General features: G+C 32.9%; 1 protein-coding gene across 1 annotated transcript in view; it reads left to right on the forward strand.

Moving 5' to 3' along the window:
* LOC125060258 (connectin-like) overlaps positions 1 to 22,253 on the forward strand; it is an 81,949-nt gene extending 59,696 nt beyond the window's left edge. Inside the window, exons 2-3 of the mRNA XM_047665059.1 lie at positions 18,663 to 19,696; positions 20,700 to 22,253. Coding sequence (XP_047521015.1) covers positions 18,682 to 19,696; positions 20,700 to 21,316 — 1,632 coding nt within the window. The 5' untranslated portion in view covers positions 18,663 to 18,681 and the 3' untranslated portion in view covers positions 21,317 to 22,253. The remainder of the gene's footprint in view (positions 1 to 18,662; positions 19,697 to 20,699) is intronic.
* Positions 22,254 to 23,269: the final 1,016 nt, after the last annotated feature.

A 23,269-nucleotide genomic window follows, 5' to 3' on the forward strand; every position in this document is an offset into this window, starting at 1 on the left:
TGTTACATACAGACACGCGACACACAGACATACGGACGTTATATCATGATGCATCATGCCGCGAATCAACGCACGCGCAATCAATTATTTTATGAGACTGGAAGCAACGAGCAGGTCAATTTGAATAAAGGACTAATCGCCGCCCATGGAGACCTTCAACGGCAGGGGGTCTGTGCGTTGTCGGCCTTTGAGGAAATGGTGCGCTCTTTTCTAGAAAGCTCCTAAGTTTATCGGTTCAGAAATACCTATGCTGGCAGTTTTTCCATAAAGAAGAAAAATCCTTGACCAATCACACTGTCGACTTCTTCTTATAGTGCCATCTCCATGCGAAGGTTGGCGATCATCATGGCTAGCTTAATTTTGGATGCCGCGCTTCTAAACAATGACTTGGTGCTTTGGCCAAACCTTTGTCTAAAGTTTTTCAGCCAAGACGTGCGTCTGCGGCCAGTTCTCCTTCTACCTACCACTTTGCCTTGTATGATAAGTTGATGCTCGGTTTTTGGTGGTACTTAAAACGTGTCCGAAATACTCAAGTTTCCTTTTCTTAGTTGTCATAAGGACTTCTTTGTTCTTCAGCATTCTGTTCTTCGTTCACACACACTGTCGACATTTGTCTGCTCATTGGTCTGGTGGTTAGTACCCCTGACTGCGAATCCATGGGTCCCGGGTTCGATCCCCGGCTGAGACAAACATCGATGTGATGAGCATTTGGTGTTGTGCTTAGGTCTTGGGTGTTTAAATATGTATTTATATGTCTATCTATCTATAATATGTATGTATATCCGTTGCCTAGTACCCATAACACAAGCTTCACCAGCTTAGCATGGGACTAGGTCAATTGGTGTGAATTGTCCAATATGAAAAAAAAATTAAAATTAAAATTCATTCGCAATAAGTAAGAGTGTGAGACTAAAGAGACTTCAATAAAGTAGGTATAAAATAGGTGTAAAACTTTGCGCCGCTTTTGTTTCTCTGTGTCATAGTCTCAAAATATTAACGTATTAAACCATAAAACTGTGTTTCATAATAAGCTCTAGTAATACCTTACTGTAGTTAGGTAATTTCTAAAATTACAATTGCATGAGTTGGATTTCATCCAGGTGTTAAAACTGTATTAGCCGCAAACTATTTAGGAAGTCCGGTTTTCAGTTGAAATATTCAGATTATTCATTTCTACTTACGTCTGCGGGTTTGTCTGAAAAAAACATATTTAATATAGAATTTAATATAATATAACAGGATTTCTTTGGAGTTGCCGTGTATTCCCGAATTAGAAGCATTTTATAATTAATTGAGCAGTGTTGAGGTCGTACGTTCGATCCCCGGCTGTGTGGGGCTTTCTTTCGATATTCATATTTATTTATTTATTAACACTTCGTTGCTTTACAATACAAAAATTGAACTGGCGGCCTTATCGCTTTCGAGCGATCTCTTTCAGGCAATCACTGCGAGAGGGAAAAAAATGTATTAAATTATATAAGGTAGGCAAGAAGTACAAAAATACATATTACATATAGTTATTATGAAAAAAAACTAGTTTAGTGTCAGACACAGGAGGCTGATCACCTACTTGCTTATAAGATTGACAAATGATGATGAAATGATACAGAAATCTGAGGCCCAGATGTGAAGAGGTAGCTCCACTGATTTATTTATATTTATTTTTAATAATTAATTAATAAGTCTGAGGTCCACTTAGCTGTGTGCTAGTGGTTTCGTTTTAATAATATTAAGGTACTAAGATATCCTGTGGTAGTTCTTGGGTTCGATTATTGGCGAAATAATATTTTATTGGACGTGATACAAGCCATTATCTACTTTGTTATCAATGAAACATACGTAGAAATGTATCTGCCCCATGTTTCATTAAGGAATTGCGGTAGATCAAATAAATTGATACACAAAAAGCGGTGCCGACGTTTCGTTAAACGCATGATATTAATTGTAATAAAATAAAGTTAATCTAAAAGAGTTTAGTTCTTACTGACCTTGTTCTCGAAAAACAATTTTCCAAATATACCGAACCAAATGGTTAAAATTGACGAATCAAAACTGCTTTGTAAAAAGCTTTCACGAGGAAGTGCTTAGCATATAACTGAATTTCCACGAGCTGCCATAAATGTTCTATTGTAATCTTATCTAATCTTCTAATATATAAAATTCTGGTGTCACAATGTTCGTTCCTATACTCCTCCGAAACGGCTCGACCGATTTTGTGAAATCTTTTATGTATATTCAGTAAGTCTGAGAATCGGCTACTATCCATCTTTCAAGCCCCTATTTTTTTTTCGTTTATATTTTTTTTGGTACAGCATACAAAAATACATAAAACCCTTTATTTTTATCCCTCTACAATCAACCCCTATTTTTTATTTGTTAATTAAAATCTTATGACTTGAAGTCTGAGGTTTATATAGAGAAAAATTCACAGAAAAACCTAAAAAGTTTTCTTTCCACAAAACCGAACAGTCTATGGGGTAGTAGCATAGCAAAATGTTCCATGTTGGTATGTACTAAAAAGGTAGGCTAAGTATCACATTAAGGAGAAACGAAGTTCGCGGGGCAAGCTAGTCTATTATAAAATATCTATGAATTATTTAAACAAATATTTTTGGCGTTGCCATAGTGCAATTCCGAGAACGCGTGTGCAATGTCGCGTCAGCGTCCTTGATATTATTATTGTGTGTCACTGTGTGATGATATTTAATATCAAGAGGTAATTAATAGAACATTGGATTACGCTACCTTATATATGTGATATAACTTTTAATTTCGTGATCGTTTTGTTGCTGTTTCTTTCTTTTGAGACGGACAAACGTAAATATTATATTGTGGATGCTATGGTGCTATGGATGTAATTGGTCCTGGCTCAGCATTATACTGAGGAGCAGACTGCTCCACAGCGCTGGTCATTCTGCCAGAGATCACAGCAGCTAGTTTCCAACTCAGTCGCTAAAAAATAAAAAGAATGTAATAATAATAATACTTAGTAAAAAAATAATATTAGTAAAAGTTAGCAGTGAAAGTAATGAAGTCTTATGCAAAATGGTATTGGTATTGACAAGATATTGTGTGTAATACAGTTCTCTTTAATTACGCTGAAGATAGGCTACGCCAATTCGCATAATACGGTAAAGATTTGAATAACGTCCTATTGTCATGTCTATATACATTGTTATGAATACTGTTCTAGGAAATTGTCTTTTAAATTGAGTTAAGTGCTTGTTTATTTCTTTAATAAATAAATATAACATTGCTCTGTGGTTAGTCACGGGAATGGCGAGACTCGTTCGTTCTTTTAAAAATTAAAATGTTTATAAAACCTTTATTCATACTAAGTCACAAAAGCTCGAATTAATCTTTGAGTTTAAGACCCCTGTACTATATATAAACTTTACACATATAAATCTCGTTCAATAACCCACCGGAGTACATAAGTTATAAGTTATATAATCCTTAAGTTTAATCCATAAACTTAGTATATATTGGGAGACTGTGGGATATCGGATCTTGGTATTAGGTTCCTGTGAGTAATTACATTAATATACGGGGAGCCTGAAGTGAATGTGAAATTATTAATCATAAAATCTTTTATTTTAATTAACTAAATAAACAAATGACTGCTGATGCATATTTAGAAGCATTTTACCCGACTTCCCCTGCTCTACAAACCAGGACGGATAGGCCGATATGAATATGGCCCTTGCTGTTCCAAGGTCCATTCCACATCATAATTGGCCGTTGGGGGCCGTCACATCAATGGCTGATCGCGTGACGGGATGCAAGGCTGTTACCGTATTTTGCCCCGTTTTCTGGTGGCGTCGTAGGGTTTTAGGAACATTAGCGACTCCCACATAACCCTCCACCACAAGGTTGTCGCGCCGTGGTATGCGTCTTACCCCACAAATGTAACAACAGTACAGAAATGGGGCCAAGTCCAAGGGTTGTAGAGACATTGTTTTTTTATTGTGAAAATTAATTTTTAATTACAATTTAATTTAATTACCAGCTAAATTCAGCTGCAAAATACAAACGCTAAATTGTGAAAAAATCTAGCTGCGAATTTATCGAACAATTATTTGTACTTCGTGATACTTTTTTTGCGCTTTCACATCAAATTTTGTATTTTTTTTCTCTTTATATACCAATGTTTCAGTGTGCCATTGGCAAACTTAAAATAAATATTGGAATAATATATAAATAAAAACTATTGATTGAAAGGTCAGAATTCATTTTAAACCTTAGTGACGCTTCTCACAGCAAAACAAAAAAGTCGAAAGGACATTTCGCTTGACATGACGTATAAAAGTTTAGTGAAAAGTAAATTATAGACTACAATGAAATGTGAATATTCTTTGAATTCAAGTTGCACTGAATTTTTAACGTTTAAATACAGACGTTTTTTAAATATCGAGTTGAACATTATGAAACGGAATTGTATTAAAACTGTTCTTAACTTTTTCTTTATATGAATATTTTTTAACTTTAAACTCAACATTGAAGTTCCAATCGTTGGGCCCCTTAGGCTAGAGCGAACCCTCAGGCGGAAACCTTAGGGCTCTAAAAACGTGTAAGTTGTCTAAATCAAAAAGAGCGTACCAACTCTTAAAAAGCAACGCACTCGCTTTTCTCGCATTGAGTGTTCATGGCGATATCACTAAACTTCAGATGAACCTCCTACCCGTTTGTCCCCTATTCTATAAAAAGTCTGTCAACACATATCATAAAAAATACATATATGTTTCATCTATGAGTCATTGCCGACTGTAAATAGTTCTTACGCAATTTTATTGTTTTATGTTCACCGGATGACTCAATTTGTTATTTCAATTCAGCTGATGGTATTTTTACATTTTGTAATTACACCTGCTCGGTTTGTCAGCCCTTCTTCAGCTAAAAGTAAATATAGATTTATTATTTAATTTGGTTTAAAGCACTATCAAATTCTAAAATAATCGTAAATAGTTTTAAATTTGAAAATAAGATATAAAAAAGGAAATAACAGTGGTTTTCACATGTCTTACTAAGAAACTGGAGGCTCTTAATATTTACTTGTTTAATTAGAAAAATGGAAGTTTGGTAAACATACAATTTATCCTACGATAATTATAATTCTTATATTGCTTGTAGATACGGTCAGTAGCGAACACAAACGAATGTGTAATAAATTCTTAATTTTATTTAAGTGGTAGTATTTATTTTATCAAAGATTTTTTAATAAAATAGTATATGTATAGAATAAATAAATTAATATCAAACGGTAATTCACAATATATATTATTAAGAGAATTTACAATATTCTTACATAGTATAAAAATGAATGAAATACTAATAAAAAATACTGGGTGTTAATTGTCCTAATTTTTTTGTTGAACAGTATTTTCACCTGAATACCATAGAATTGAATAAAATTCCTGTCGTGAAATATAATCTATGCTTCCATAGACTCATTAAATGCAATCTATATTCATATTGCATGTGTTGAGCCATAAATTGTGAAGGCTGGTGCAGAATTTGATAACGATGAGTCAAAATTCGTAGACGCGTCCAGCAGTCTGAATGGAGTGATGTCATTGCGCTAAATTAAACAGAATAATGTGTAAACATTTGCGGTTTTGTCGCCGACATCAGAGCTCAACAACGCTTTTAGATTGTACGTTTTAACCAACTTTGAAAAATAAATGAAGGCGAAAATGAACTTAACTACGATAAACTTAAATTGGTCCTTATTTAGAGAAAATTAACAGCGAATAATGTATCACCTCGACGCAGTTATCACCATCTCTATACCATCTGCCCACACACAAGTGTTTCCGGACCAATTCGACTGAGAGTCCTTCAAGAAACCAATTCTTATAAGGCCGGCAACGCACTCGCATGCCCTCTGTCATTGAGATTGTCCATGGGCAGCTCTATCACTTAACGCCAGACGAGACTCCTACACGTATGCCCTCTGTTCTAAAAAATAGATACAAATGTATTTTATTCGCATCACATGACTTTATAATTCTGATGAAATCTATGCGAAGTTCCTTTGTGTAAGCAATTTGCAAAAAAAATAGTCACAATAATGTATGAAGAACAGTTACATATGTCGTAACACTTATAGTTCCCTATTTTGTCGGCACCAATTTATTCGTATGGTTTATGACTTACACACTTTACTTTGTGTACTAGTAAAGAATAAAGATTTAGAAATAGAAAGCTAGAATTCATTTACATAATAATTATTATAGTTCATATTGTTGAAAATATTATATGTATATATACAGGGTGGCCAAAAAGTCATGGATCAAATGCAAATAGGGGATAGATGAGGTCATCAGCGGCAAAAAAAATTTCTACGGGAGGGCTCTAAGGTCAACCCCTGCAGAGTTATGATTTATTTTGGTTTTTATATGAAAATTGACTTTTTTTTACTAATTCTTATTAAAATTCGAAAATATCTACATCCTGTATCTTTCTCATAATATCCAATAGATTGGTACTGATGAGTTCTTGCGTTAGACATACTATTTATAGTTGTTTATTGAGTGTATTCAAGATAATATTAAGTGATACGATATAAAATTTCTTCAAATCATAAATTTTTCTTTACTTTGGACCCCACTGTGAAAAAAAATTACTCCACCGAAAAGTGTCCCTGTACTACAAGTTTTGGCGCTTTTAATAGGGATTCTGAAAAGGTATTACACGTGGCCATGAGTCGCTCTAATATCTTTCTAGGAAGAATTACAAACAACGATTGTGAAATAATTGTATTAAAACAATTATTTCTCAATGGTTGAGAAACAAAACATTTTATAATAAATGCTTAAAATTTCTGCCTCTGACCATAATACTTAATCTGCACCGTCTTATCAACCTCCTACGTAACTCTCCAGCCATCTGTCCAATTTTTTTAATTTAGTCCGATTCACACAGCACTGGTCACAGGTAGGTAAATAATAATCTATCATAAGTCCGAATCGTTGTAGTTTTTTCGTCCTAGAAAGATATTAGAGAGACTCATGGCCATGTGTAATACCTTTTCAGAATCCCTATTAATTGCGTCAAAACTTGTAATACAGGGTCACTTTTCGGTAGAGTAATTTTTTTCACAGTGGGGTCCGAAGTAAACAAAAAGTTATGATTTGAAAAAAATGTATATCGTATAACTTAATATTGTCTTCAATACACTCAATAAACAACTATAAATAGTATGTCTAACGCAAGAACTCATCAGTACCAATCTATTGGATATTATGAAAAAGATACAGGTGTAGATTTTTTCGACTTTTAATAAGAATTAGTAAAAAAAGTCAATTTTCATATAAAAACCAAAATAAATCATAACTCTTTAGGGGTTGACCTTAGAGACCTCCCGTAGAACAATTTTTTGCCGCTGATGACCTCATCTATCCCCTATTTGCGTTTGATCCACGACTTTTTGGCCACCCTGTATATATATATGTTTGTAAATATATATATTTTTCTTTACAAATATTGGGAATTAACTTAGGATCAATTTGTGTACTACATGTATTGTTCTTACATTAGGTTTCAATCAGTATATTAAGAACAAGGCGAGACAGTAGATAAAGTTTAAAAGTCAATTAGCACGGTTTTAACTTTTCATCCTAGCGTAAACACAATTTGATAGAAAGAGAGCAATTAGACTTATTTGATAAGTTTTGATTTATTTGAAACATAAAAAATTGCTAATTATGATTTTAATTACACAGCAATATGGACGCTAGTTGTGATTTATCGTTTATGAATATTTGTTTCGTGTATCAAAATAAAACTTCAATTATCTAGTTATAATAGACGAAAACACAACATGAAATTTTTTTGAAGCTATTCAAAGGGGGAACGCTGCCAGTATCTTCGGAACCTTACCTAAAGGAACTCTTATATAATAATAATCGAAGAATATTTGAAGGTTAGGTATTATTTGTCTGTTATTAACTAAAACGTAGACGAATAGACAAACTTGAATTAATCAATTGTTATAATCATCTATCATGTAAAAAACTATGTCATATTAAAACAACTCACCGGACGTGACCTATGATATCAATATAAATTGAACCCTGACGTTAAGATAAATGCGTACTCATAGTTAAAACACTTCAAAAGTTATAAAGAAAGTCCTTATAGTTAAATATAACTGGGTGATAAAATTGTTCAGTTATCTCGAGCGGACGTTGAACTCATAAAGAGTTTTTGTTACTTACTACGAATAATACAATGTTCCTGTAAAGGTATTTTGTTTTTTTCTGATTTAAATTCATATCATATCTTTTTTATTATGAAGCAATTAACAATGTGTGATGTGAGTGGATAGTGAAGTCTGGTTGGGTATGACATACCTGGACCAAATCCTGACTGGAAGTAATAGTGAGATACGTGAGCAGTGGGTGAAAGGAGAACGTAATGGATGGAATGAAAAATGATACGAAAGGTTATGGTTAGGTAGTTTGGTCATGTAGGAATAAAAGAAAACCACAAGTAGGATATACTAGGCCGTGAATGGTGAAATCGGGTAGGTCTGTCGTACATACCTGGACCAAATTCTAGTACCTACTAGAGAAGAGACAAGTTAATAGTACCCATAAATGTCGAGCATGCATGGTGAATGTCATGAAACTGGATGAAGCGAGAGAGGTATATCAGGACCGTAGCAAGTGAGTCTCTGTCTACCCCTTCGGAAAAAGGCGTCATAATAAATATATAAATAAAGTGTTATACAGAAGAAGTAAATTAGCTAAACAAAGCTATTGTATTTAAATTAAAAAAACAAACTTATTGGACTTTTATCGATGTTTCTGATTTCAAATATTACATCTTTTGACACGAAGTAAATATTTAAGATAGTTTATTTGCAAGGGGATCGTAGAAGCTCGATTTTGAAACTCGAATCATCGAGTTTTGTAATGGTATATATAGCGTATATATCTCGTAATTTTAATAAATAAAAAGGCTACCCGGTCAATTATTACACAGTTAAACTTTACATAAACAACAAATTAAAGATAAGTTCCTGACAAGACAGCTAGTAATTGTTTGGCACCAGACAGTTGACCGAAGAATTAGTTTAAAGGTGTTTCTTAACGTGATACGTTCCCCTGGATATGTATGTCAAAGTCTGTCGTAATAGCGTGCCTAATAGCCCGCTTAGTTGGGGCATAAATTCCAAAAAAATTGTTCTTTCATAAAGGTGAAACTCATTTTGAGCCACGTTTTATGACATTCGCCTTGGCTAGGTAAAACTCCCATAAAAAGTTCCTTATATTTGCAGCGAACATTATTACCAATTAAAAAACTATTCTATCTAGACTCCTAAAATATATTACGAAATTTAAAAAATTTATTGTATTTATTTTAAATCAAAGAGAGAAAATAACGTAGAGTCTCAATAAAATACGGAAAATCTATTAACTGGATAGGTTTTTAACGAGAATAAAATATTTCATATAATACTCAGTTGCTTAATCATTTTTAAAATTGATTAATTTACGTACAACATCAAATAACTTTTAAATAACTTCGGCGATTTTATCATAATTCCGTGAAGGCTAATATTATTGGCTTTAAAAATTCAAATTAAACATTAAATCCCGCCAAACTCCTTCCTATACAAGATGGCGTCGCACCAATTTTTGACGTACCATAAACACATAAACAAACTTCAAGTTTTTAACGTATTTATAATCATTATTTTCCTTTTATATCACAATTAAATTACACGAATACACATATATTATATTTCGATCAAAATCAGTCCTCCAAGGAAATTAAACTCCAAGACAATATTATATTTTAGATTTAAGAAACACTATTTACATGCTTTGTTATTGTCGTTTCGAATAATCTGTGACTGTTTTGTCTGTGACGTATGAAAATCAACATTTATTAATTACTAGCGGACCCGACAGACGTTGTCCTGTTTTAACTATGAATATTGATTTCAAATTGGTATAATGAATCAAAAAATATTTCAGAAACAAAGTATTTATTATTCTAATGCTTTATGTTATTGTTTTTCTGGCTCGCATATTATTATATAATCAATATAATAACTCCGATCGAAGCATTTAATTTGAACGATATTCATTTTTCTTACATCCTCTGACGATATTTGCAGCACGCATTCTGTCAATGTTGTGTTATGTCAAACGCCATAAGGTTACACCAAAAAGTACGAATTGTATGGTGGTTAAGTATTCTTGAATTTTCTAATTTTCCGCGCAATTTTTTTTTATTTTTTTATAAGAACCTTCTCCTGACAATCACAAACACAACAAAAAAAAATCAGACAAATCGGTCGAGCCGTTTTCATGTGATGTCGTTACAACGGAAAACGGGTTTCATTTTTATATATATAGATTAATTAATTATTTATTTTACTCTTAAAAGCGTTTAACTGTTAAATAGCTCATTGTTTTGGAGTTGAGAGTAAAATCCACATCTGAATTGAAAGAAAATACATTTATTTTTCACTCAGCGGTGCTTACGACTGAAGATTAACTGCACTATGCAGCAATTTGTTATTTATAGATGATAGCATATCATAAGTGAATTGTTAATTAATTTGATGATTAATAAAGCGATCAATGCTGAGATTGAATTACATACCAGCGATCCACAATGCCATCGAGGGAAAAACTATTTATTCTATTTAAGACACTTGAGTATGTGAGTGTGACTGTAGAGAGTTGGCCAAGATTTCCATTGATAGATTTTTATTTCTACGTACAACCTGTTAGTAAAAAAATATTTTACGCACAATTGAAGAAAAAAAAGCTAATCTGGTATTAAATTTGCGTCGTTACCTGTGTAATTAAAATATTTTATTATGGAATCAAACGACCCTGAGTACGGCCGTTGTGAAATAATTTAAATAAAATCTTGTTCAATTCCGATTTCTAACGCCCGCTTCTAACGCCCGCCCGGGCTCACTTACGCCCGAACCCAATAATTAATCCACAATCTTACATTGAAAGCTATCTGAGATCAGACCGTCACAGTCGATCGATCTCCTATCTGAATCCCAATAACCAAACCCTACGAAGACAATCTATTTTTGGCGACGGATAAAATGCTCTTTGTCGTTCCATTTACCGAGTTTACACTCATATTTGATAATAATCAATGTAAACCAAATAAAGTAAATAAAACCGTACAAATAACATTAAAATTTACATGTGTATATAAACATAACAAACAGTTTTTTTAAATTATTAAAAAAACTGGTGCAACTTAAAATCTGTTAAAATAATTAACTGTAGAAATCGAGCTTTCGTCAACTGTCAATTTCATACAAAGGTCTATCCACAGACACCGTTATGACCTCCCATGGATAGCTTGTATCGACAGATGGCTATTACAATCCGTCGATTGGTTATTGGCACATTGTTACAACATTTGGATTAAGATTACTATCTCAGATGGTGAAAAATGGGTTCGGGCGTTAGCTAACTGTTACTCCCTTATGCCAAAAACGTATTAGATTTTGACATACGAGAGCCAGTCGTTTCTGACAACCTTGTTGTTGAGTTTTTATATCGATAAAGCCCTTTTTCTTTATAAAAAGAGATATACGTAGTATTGATTTAAGCTTATGTAACAGTCGCAATTATTTCGACTGCTACTGATTGGATTGGGCGTGAGTTATTGACAAGTAAATTTAATTATCCGAGTGGCATCACTTTAATGATAATACTGCAATATAAAGTAGAATATAAGTCGTATGAAATAGTCGAATTTTCGTGTTGCTGAATTTATTTATTACTAGCTTCGGAGTCAGCAACCGCGACCCGTAAACCTTGAAAAATTATGTCTCTTTTTGAAAACCGTAATAAATTACGTGCAGTAGTTTTTGAGTTTATCGCGAACAGACATGTAGTCGCGACTGTAGATTTGTTTTTATATAATATATACGTAAGACATGTGCAGTAGCCTTATTTGTTGTTGGTATTATCAAGCTCTATAATTTTATTTTTGTTATGACGACTCATTGGTCTAGTGGTTAGTACCCCTGACTGCGAATCCATGGGTCCCGGGTTCGATCCCCGGCTGAGACGAACATCGATGTGATGAGCATTTGGGGTTGTGCTTAGGTCTTGGGTGTTTAAATATGTATTTATATGTCTATCTATCTATAATATGTATGTATATCCGTTGCCTAGTACCCATAACACAAGCTTCACCAGCTTAGCATGGGACTAGGTCAATTGGTGTGAATTGTCTTTAAAAAAAAAAAAAAACCGTCTACACCGAAAAAGTTTTTTCGTATATATAAACAATCACAATTATCAGCTGTCTATTGGTACAATAATTTACGTCAAACACACCCCTACACGCAATACTCGTCGAGCGAGTTTGCTTATCTTGCCGAAGCTGCGTGCAAATTATTTGAAGAAGTCTATTAAGTATGAGGGTGTGCAATTATTTAATCAATTACCGTCTAAAATTCGTAATATTAGCGTGTTTAACCAATTCCAAGGCATTAAAGATACATATCAGAATGAGTCTAGTAGACTTAAATTAGGACGGCTGATGGCGACTTGTATATCGTTTCTCTTGTAAAAAACTAAAACTAAAAAATGAAGTTTTTTAAAAATTAAAAAAAATATATAAATCACTTCAGAAGATCCAGAGATTACCGGCTACAACCTCAAAAACTATATTATATTATTATTATTGCTTAGGAATTTTTTTAAAACTGAATTTATCCAACAAAATCATTATTAGATAAAAACAACGAAGTATTAATCATTGTATAGAAGAATAAAAGAAAAATAATGTAAAGGTAGTGGAAAAAATAATAATAGTAAAAATTAACAGTGTAACTAAAGAAGTCTTGTAAGATTTGTGTTAAAGTAAATAAAAAAATAATAAATAAAATATAAACAGTTATTCCTATTTCTCAAATGTTTTACTTTTCGACATATCAAGTTCGTGTTGCAGTATCATGATACATAAGACTTAATGACACATTTACTACTTTGAAGTTTTCTCGCTATGTCACGTGATATGAACTAACTAAGATGTAAAATTTGCCTTACACTACATATTCACTTACACATACATAGTTTTAATGGATAATTCGTGTCATGTGAGGTTTAGTGACGAGATGTGGAAGGTCATAAATGTGTAGAATAAGTAGGTAAATTGGCTCCCTATTGTGTGATAGAGTTAGTTTAATCTCCTTGTGTATATAATTGTTTATACATAAGCCACAACATTGTCGGGGGATCTTTTGGATGCGGCTGTCCTCATATTTTGTTTAAACTGAATATTTTCCTGTCCTGTCCGCAGGTAACATTACCTGTCCACATCGTATCTCTAACTTTCTTACTAACTTCGTCCTTTCCTTCTTTCCTATATTGTAGTCCTTTTATATATTGTCCTGGTCATTGTTTTCATGTTTAAATCGCTTTGTTTTGTCCCATTCGTTTTGTCTGTATGTCTTTATTTCTGCACTTCTTGCGCTTGTCTTATTTAATTTTTTTTCTCACTTTGGTTGCCTGGAAGACATCGCTCGAAAGCGATAAGGCCGCCAGTTGCCCTCCTTTTTAATTAATTACGTCAACTGTATTTATTATACTTCTGTATGCAAGGAAGTGTTAATAAATAAATAATTTCTGTTCCTTGAGACGTGGCAAACAAGAGGATATATTTTTCATCTCCACTAAGCGCTCTAACTTAGGGTTTTACGCTCCACTAAACAGAATGGCTACATAGTACATATTTTCGGACCGCCTATCCGATTATAAAAAGGGCTATTATCACTCTCTTATATTCATTTCCTATATTTGGCCTTCTTGTAGTATTTATCTATGTAAACTTATTAATAACATTATAAGCATTTTGTTTGGGCGCGCCCTCACCAAGGTTACACTTTGGTTCTAGTATATAACTTGTTTCTTTTCTCTCGTAAGTGTGGCATTGTTGGTGTTGCTATTAATATGTAACAAAGTATACAGAGGTCCAGATGGTTAGAAATTTTGGATGTTTGACGTAACCCTTTAAAAGTCCCTAGGGTGTTGTTTTCTGTGCCCTTTAAACTACTCAGCATATGAATAAGTATATTCTCATTAAGGTCAGAGGTGGTTCTGAGGTGGTTGTATTATATTCGTATTATTTAAAAAAACGTGTGTGTACCTATGTACACGCGTTAGTAGTTATACTTCTTTGGTATAATTATTCGAGCACTTTAGAGGGACGTTTTCCTCTTCGAATTACATTTTTCTTGTCCATTTTAAAGGCCACTTCCAATCGAAACGATATAATATATACTAATCATGATATTTTACAATAAACACTATTTTTTTTATCACATTGAAACGGGTTTTCTCGTTTAGAATTCATTATTTTGGTTTTAATAAACACAACTCTGAAAAATACGGCGCCATGACAGACAATACAACTTGTCGATAAAACAGAGCAAGCGCCAACTAGCGGCCCGGACTGTTTTACCGACGTTTGAACAGATATTCAGGGTGTCGGTTTTTTGTGACAGTGTGCGCGTGCATCGTTAAAATTTACTCTCATCATTTTTCCCTAACGCGCCAAAAGAACTATAACTTAAAAGGTTTATAGATCATATTTTAAAGCTTTACGGTCCCTCGGAGCGACAAAACCTTTTTGATATCCGAGGTAAAATACTTTTGCCCCTGAAAGTAGCAGGGTTATGTGGAACTTAAACCACACCAGAATCCGCTATTTCGAGATTGGATGAGCAGTAGTACCTACAAGATACTGTTAGACTACTGTTAGAGAAAATCCACAGAGAGAAAGGCTCAAACGCAGAGGAGACACTAAAAACTATTTATGATAGATTAACCGTTCATTTTAATATAGTTTTATGATATCTTTCATAAAATGAGAAACTAAGCGAAAAATCTTCATGAGTCCTTTACCCATTCAAATGGAAAAGGTAATCTGGGCCAGTGAAGTAAGCCTAGATCTATTCATAGAAGTACTAATTAGTTACTGTAATATGAAATGAGGACAGGAATTGTAGAGGGAATCGAAAATGTTCTTCTTTTGGGGTTTATTGACATAGGCTGGCTTAACTGATAATTAAAGGTAATACAACATCTATGCCGTTTAAGTAATGATATTAGCTGAATGAAATAGTTGTAAATTTATAATAATACAAAACTTCAATCCGGTCAAAAAGTTTTTTCATTAAATGTGTAAAGGTTATGTCAATCAAAGACAATACTATACTTTTTCATTTTCTTCCCAAGATTTTACATTTTGAAAATAATTGAAATACACACAAGCATACTTTTTATAAAGACATTATCGTTAGCAAACAATTTTCGTTTCACCTCTGAAGGGTCTCGAACATAAATACGTGTAAAGCTTTCACGGTAAAAGTGCCAAAACCTTTGCGTTATCAATCACTCAACGAGTGCGTTTGAATAACGCGGGATCACGATAGTGTTTGACGTGATTCAAATCGACAGTGAAATATGGGATTATTAATAATACAAAAACGCTTAGGAAACACAAAAAACACAAGTTCATAAGTTCAGTATTAAAAGCAATACATGACCTCGACGTCCGCCAGCTCCCCACTGAAGTATTTCTAAAGCAATTCGACTTAGTGTCCTTCCAGAGAAGACGGTACCAATTCTTACGGCTGTGCACCAAGAGGCTTTCTTTCTATGTGCGCATTTAACATTCGCTCGAACGGCTTGCCTTAGACCCAAAAAGTCGAGGGCGTGCGTCAGGCACTGGTGATCACCTACTTGCCTATTAGATTAACAAATGATTATAAACATATATGAATCTGAGACCCAGACCTAAAAAGGTTGTAGCGCCATTGATTTATTTTTTAACTAAATATATAGGAATAAAGTCTGACTACATTATGACAAAATACATTATAACTTAGCACCGTTTTAAATTCACCGAATTGTTAAAAGACTTGAGCACAGGCAAGAACTCTGCAAGTGTGAGTGTCCTTTGTGTACATCACTTGTAATTAGTCCTTTTCACATGTGCTTTGTTCTATAAAAAAACATCAACCTTTAAAATCCCATTAGACATTTTAATGATTTTTCACTATTAAACCGAATCTAATCAAATCTGAACATTCGGACCCTTGTTATAACCTCTCGACCGGCGGAAGTTTGTCATCAGCCATGTAGTTTATTATTAAGTTTACTTACATAAATTTAAAATGTATTTCTGATATAATGACTTTATTTACGCTAGTATTAAGCTCTGTTGCGGTTCGGTACACTTACTTGACTTAGGGTCTGTTTCACAATGTACGGATAAGTTCTACATAAGTTCCAAATTAGCTATTTATTACTTATTGGTAGGATAAACACTATTGTTGCGTTTCACGACTGTCAGATAGCACTATTCGTCACATAAAGTCCATCATAAGTATGAGTCCGATGAAGTGTCAAATAGCACAATTTATCTTCCAAATAATTTATGTCTTGCATAGCTATTTAGTACTTTATCGATACATTGTGAAACAGACCCTTAATGTCATATGACCCCTAGATGGGCATCCATAGTGAGTCTGCATTAAGCGGTATTTCACCTCGCTCCAAGTCTTTCCGGCTCTCTTCACCTCACCTGCAACTGTACGACGCCAGGTTTGCTTGGCCTGCTTGGGGATATGATTAGAATTTATTTCGGAGTGTATGGCCTATCCAATTCCACTTGCGTTGCTTGATTGGCTAATCGGGGTTTCTCGACAGCGATCCCAAGGCTGTTCGGTTGAGGGGTTATGAAATAATTAGTAAGGCATTTCATCGATATGGGGGAAAATTTTTCATACTATTTCATATAGCTGTTCGGATTTCTAACGTTGACACGTGCTGTAAAACGTGCTGATAAACTAAAAAAAACAAGTTATAATTTATTCATACAGGTAACGGTATACACTTATGAACGTTGGTTAAAAAACTTCTAAATTTACATTTTCTGCCAGTTCTCAAATCAAGGCCATAGAAAGGACCAGAAGAACTGGCAATAAACTCTCCCTCCCTCTTTTTAATCGCCATGTTTGTTGCAAAATGTTTTTAATCACCTGCAACCAACATGAGGTATAAAAAAAGTGTGGTTAAAAGAAATAAAAAAATATACGAACGTATTTATAATAATAAGTCAGGGACGTAACAGCCAAAGACGAAACCTTAAATAGTAATTGAATGTTTGGATCACTCTCTTGTCACTTCGTAAATTAATCAAAGGCCAACAGTTCTCCGCTAATTGAAGCTTAATTTGTTAGAACGGAGAAAGTACTTGCGAAAGAAACTGAGAAATTAGAGAATCATTAAAGTTATAAGGTATTTAAAATGCTCTCTAGTTCTATGACGATAGAGCTATACAATAAAAAAGCGGATATAAAATATTATAGCTTTGTTGTATTGCCAAGTAGCTTGCGAAACATTGTTATAATTTTGTCAATAAATTAACATTTTTATCTCCGCTCAAAAGTGTAGGTTGGCTTTTAAATTACTAATAGCATGAGATCATTCAAACTCTGTCCAGTTTTGTTTCCATCACACTTTTATAAATACTTTTTATTTTTAGATTATGTATACAATAAATAAATAAAAATAAATGTTTTATGTTTTATGAGATTTATGGAGATTATTTATAAAAAAACCAGTGGTGCTGCAACTTTTAAGTCTGGTCCTCCGATTTCTGTATCTGTTTCGTGATTTATTTTTCTCAGTTGAACACACGCCCATCACTGTGCGTACCATTGTGCAGCCGTGACTAGAACTTAAGACCTTAGGGTTGAGGCGCACGCTCAATCCTCTAAGCCAACACTGCTCCACAGTTTAGTTAGTCCTGAAATTGCCATAATATAGTGGATCCATGACCTTGAATGTTCTGGGTTTTCTGGTCAGAATTTCTCAGTATGTTTGGATTAGAAATCTCATAGATGGAGTTTAATAATAAAACATTTGAATTTCGTCAAATAATCAAAGTTTTTATTAAAAATTTATAATAATTTAAGGAAAAATATAAAGACAAACCTTTTAAATTTTAGTGTTTATTTATCATATTACAAAATAACATTTGTTTTCTAAAATTACATCAAACATAACTACACAAAATTCCTAAGTTACTGTTAAAATAACTCGTAGGTACAAAAAGGATATTTGTTCAGATGAAGTCACATCCTCTCTTTTATTGTTGATAGTGTGAACGTGACCTAAGAAGTTAGTCATTTTCCTGAGAAATGTTATTCGATTTATTTTTGAAGTAATATGACGTTATTTAGTATAACTAGTTGTACATTCCACTTAATGTTACAATTTTAAAAGACTTATTCATAAAATAATTGTTCAGGATTTTTATGACTACTAGAAATTGTTTTTAGTGTCTTATTGTAAACGCCTTCAGATTTTGTAATTAAGACCAGTTTAGTAGGATTATTCCTTATATTGGATACACTTTCATGATAGATTTGCCAACATCCAATAAATGATAGAGAATCGGAGAGAAATATACCTTCTTATACTTGGTATTTCTGTATTAAATACAAAATTCCAAACTTCACCAGGGTTTTTTAAAGTTGGTTTACACACAGCTTTATAGTATTGAGATTTAAGAGAAAGCTATATTATGACGAAAATTTATTTGGTGTGCATGTACTAAAAATTAAATAGAACTTCTCCTTATTACAGTTGGTGTTTCACAATCAATATGACATCCTGGAAGCTGCTTTTCCTATGCGCCGTGCTCTTCTGCGTCGAAGGCAAAAGATTGCATCAAAAACGGGAAACCAAATCCCATATATGCGACCCAGTTTATAACAACACAAATAAAATTCAATGTTACTGCGTTCGAGATTCAAATCTCGACTTAATTCGGAGTGCTGATTGCTATGCAACTGTCAACGAAATCTCAATTGATGATGCCAATTGGAAGGTTTTTGAAGAACTCGAAAATGTCCACAAGCTAACATTCACGAATACACGCGGCGTTATTTTGAAGTATATACCTCAACACGCGTTACAATACACAAAATCAGTTCTAAAACTCGAAGTAAAGTACGCAAATATTGAGTCAATAGAACCATTCGATTTTGCTAATCTAACATTCGTTGAAGAAATAACACTAAGAGATAATCAGATCAAAGATTTAAAAGCTAATGCCTTTGCGCATCATAGGGACTTGGTAACAATTGGCCTAGATACAAATAACATAGTCGAGATAAACAGAAATGTATTTGTCGATTTACCATCTCTAGAAAAGCTATATTTGACGAGAAATAAAATTACAACAATCCACGACAAAGCTTTCATACATTTGTCTAATCTAAGAGAACTGGAAATTGATACAAACAATTTATTCATGTTGAACAGTGAAACCTTTTTAGGCTTAAAAAAGTTGGAAAAGTTAGATCTTAGTAGTAACAGTTTGCAAGTAATAGGAGATAATACGTTTGCGCCTTTAAAGAACCTTCGGGTATTAAATTTGGATGGAAATAAAATTCAGATGCTTGACGAGAAAGCTTTTCATGGGCTCGTCAATTTGCAATCTTTATCAATTGCTCATAATACACTGAAAGAAATTAAACATATAAAGTTGTTTGTTGGATTAAAATCCTTAAAGTCAATGAGTTTGAAAGGCAATCAACTACAGAATCTTGACTCCGATGTAATGGCGCCGATACTTGAGAATTTCTACAGTAATGTCAGCAGTCTCGACGTTGAAGGTAAATATTTTATCTTATTATTTAATTAAGCGTATCAATAGCTACTCTTCAGACGTGAAATGTAAATGGAATGATTAATTAACTTTTTGACTGAGTTGAAAAAAAGGAGTTTATCAGTTTAACCTATAACTTCGTGCACACAAAAAGTGTAAATTCGTAAGTGTGCGTGTATTTATATATAATATACATAATTTATTAGTCCAAGTTTCATCACTATAGGTTATTTTTAGAGATGACATGTATTATTTAGCTACCTAGTTAGATAATAGTGGTAGGTATTTATTTGGTTTTATTTTTCGAAACAACATTTATAAAATACTAACTGGCCTGGCGAACATCGTACCGCCTAACAGTCGATTCTTAATTTTTTTTAAATACTTATTCTGCTATTCGGGACACTGCACCGGTCTAGCTAGTAAGATAAAAAAAAGAAAGTTAATAATACAACAAATACATTATGTCATAAAATAAAAAGTTACCTTCTCGGAACCCCTCCACTAACACTTGAACTTTATGATATGGTATTAAAAATAAAATTGCCTTTAAATATTATTACGAATATTTTGTATGGGAATGTAGAAAAATGTTGTTTTTAGACTTTTTCACTCAATTTTTTAAAATTTTTCTCTCCGTAAGAACCATCCTCGTACTTCAAGGAATATTATAAAAAAATAATCAGACAAATCTATCAAGCCGTTTTCATGTTATGTCGTGACAACGGAAAACGGGTTTCATTTTTATATAAATAGATAAATTTATTCGTTCTATACAAAACGAGTATATATTATTACATTTACTCCTGCATAACATAATATATGTAAAACGATAATTCTTTAGAGTTGCAGTCACAGAAGACTAGAATGAAACAGACACACACATGTGTGTGTTCCATCTGCTATCGCAACACTTCTCTGCGATAGCTGTAATACTGTTGTATTTTTTATTTACAGCAACTTTGCTTATAAATTATTTATAATAATTGCGTATTCATTGCATTTTTCAGATAACATGTTCCCCTGCGATTGCCGTCTGGACTGGTTCTTAACATTAATGAACAACACGAATAGTTCGCACTTGAAGCTATCCATCGAAAACCTTAAATGTATACCCACCTCGGACATCAGAGACAAATGGACGAAGACAGCGGAAGGTGACAAGAGCACAGACGTGGAAGACGATGGGCAAAATGATTATGAATATTATGATGATACACAGTTAAATGGGAAACTATTTTACATTGACATGCGTTTCCTTTTAAATTGCTCCAAAAATTTCGACAGCCTTCTCAAACCGGACGTTGAAACACCCAAACAAAAGACTACAGTAAAGCCGACTACAACAACAGCAAGTGTGGAACCAAAAGTCCCAATGCTTATAGAAAATAAGGGTGAAGATCAGAAAAATGTATACACGACCAGTCGACTGTCAACTGTTTCAGCGAAACCAATGGCAAATGGTTTTTATGACGATCGAAATATGGCCGCCGATGAAGCGAAACCGGACAAAATAAAATCGCATCGAAGCGTTCAGGATTTTGAGAGCCAAGCCAGTAACTCTCATATGATATCTTCGTGTGTTGCATTATTTGTAGGAGTGCTTAGTGTTAGATTATTGTACTAGATTAACTTAATTTATAATCTATAATCAGTGGTGTTAATACAGATATTTATCTTGAAAAGATTTACGAGAATCCAATTTTTATCGGAAACTTAACAAAATCTACAGAAATGTTCTATTAAGTGAACTGACTCGCTACAATTCTAAATTTCCAAGTTATTAAACAATCCCATAGAGTCAAAAACATTAAATCACTCACTCTTTTTACCATAGTATTTTTTCTTGTTAAATATGTATCAAAATAGTTCTTTTGTTCTACTAGCGACATCTAGTTGTGTATAAAGAAAAAACTACTTTGTGGGTCTATGATCTAATAAAACTTTTAGTGTGTGACGAGCACTTGTAGTTTCAATATTTCTCTCTATATCAAATTGTGTTTTGGCGTGTTCTATTTTTAAATCTAGAAATAGGATTTAAAAATATTTTGGTATTGTATACACTAATAAATTATCTGGAATCCTTTTTAAAAATCATATCTTTATGTTATGAAACTGATTTATTTTTATGAAGAATGAGGATTTCCTTAAGTTTAAAAACGTTTGATTGCGGTCGGTAAAATTACTTATTTTTAATTAAAATTAATGTTTTTAAATTAGTTTTCTAAAAATATTGTTTTAATGAAGTCAGAATTAACACCATTGACTAATATTTAGTAATTAATTTGTATTATATATTAGTTCTATAAGTAGTGTAACGTTACAGTCGAACGTGTTATTTTTAATTTTTATAATTGTTATAAAATTTGACTGCTTTATTGTAAGAATTTGTAATTTTCGCGTTTTAACATAGATTATTCATAATTAATTAATTACTTGATAATTTAAGGTAACTTTATTACTTAACTGAATATGCTATTTTTTTAAATATTTAATTGACTCTGTTAAGTTTTATTTTATTATCTTACCCACAGTCACTAGAGATAATAAACGATTACGTAGGATTCGCTGTTTTATTTAGTGTATAAAAATTAGCTAAACAAAAGTTTTAGTTAAGTTAAAAGAGAAAAACATTTACCGCACGTACCATTTCCATACATAATAAACAACTTAGGTCAGCGCCACCTAGAGTTTAGTATCCGAACTAAGACAGCGCTTTGAATACGTATTTGAGCATTAATATATACAGTACGTATGAAGGTAGTGTCGCGTGCTAACTGCTTAAACCGACTGTTGTAGTGTTACTATGTTGCCACAGGTGGCGCTAAAATATGTGTTGTATTCGAAGTATTTTAAATTGGATTTTTTTAAATAAATGAAACCTATATAAACATAATATTACATCTATTTCGATTGAAAATAATATCAACATTTTTAAAAAATTAATACAAAATTTAACTACGTGCAACGTCATTGCGTTTTATGAAGACGTTTCTAGAATAAAATATCAAATAAATTCGCATCTGCTACCCGGTGATGCTATTAAATGAATAAGGTAATTTGAAAAGGGACTTCTCGCAGCTAAAACATCTAGAAATGCATTATATTTTTTTAAATAATAATTCATTTGAATAAGTGTATGTATTTCTGCAAAAGTTTAATCAGGAGGCATATACAAATTGATGGCATTTGTAATGTTAAGCATTAACCTTGATAAAAAATTTACACGAAATTAAAGAAAGCACTTTCTGCAAAAATATTCAAATAAAAAGCAGGGCAACTTGCGGCCTTATCGCTGAAAGCGACTCACTTCCAGGCATTTACTTTAAGGAAAAAAAAATTAAACGCTAACCTTGTGCCAGTGGTTGTGCAAAACTACATAAGAGATACATTGACATAAAGAATGGAACAAACCAAAGCAATTGAAACATAATGTAGGCAATGAAAAGGACACATGAATCACGATAATTTCAGTTAGATAAGCTCAGCTACCTTACATCATTCACCACGGTGGCGTTGGAGTAAAATGCAATTTTTTTAACTGGACATCCTGGGTTTCCTATCCAGCATTCATAATTCT

Source organism: Pieris napi, chromosome 21 (assembly GCF_905475465.1).
Source record: "Pieris napi chromosome 21, ilPieNapi1.2, whole genome shotgun sequence".
In the NCBI taxonomy this organism is placed as follows: Eukaryota; Metazoa; Arthropoda; class Insecta; order Lepidoptera; family Pieridae; genus Pieris; species Pieris napi.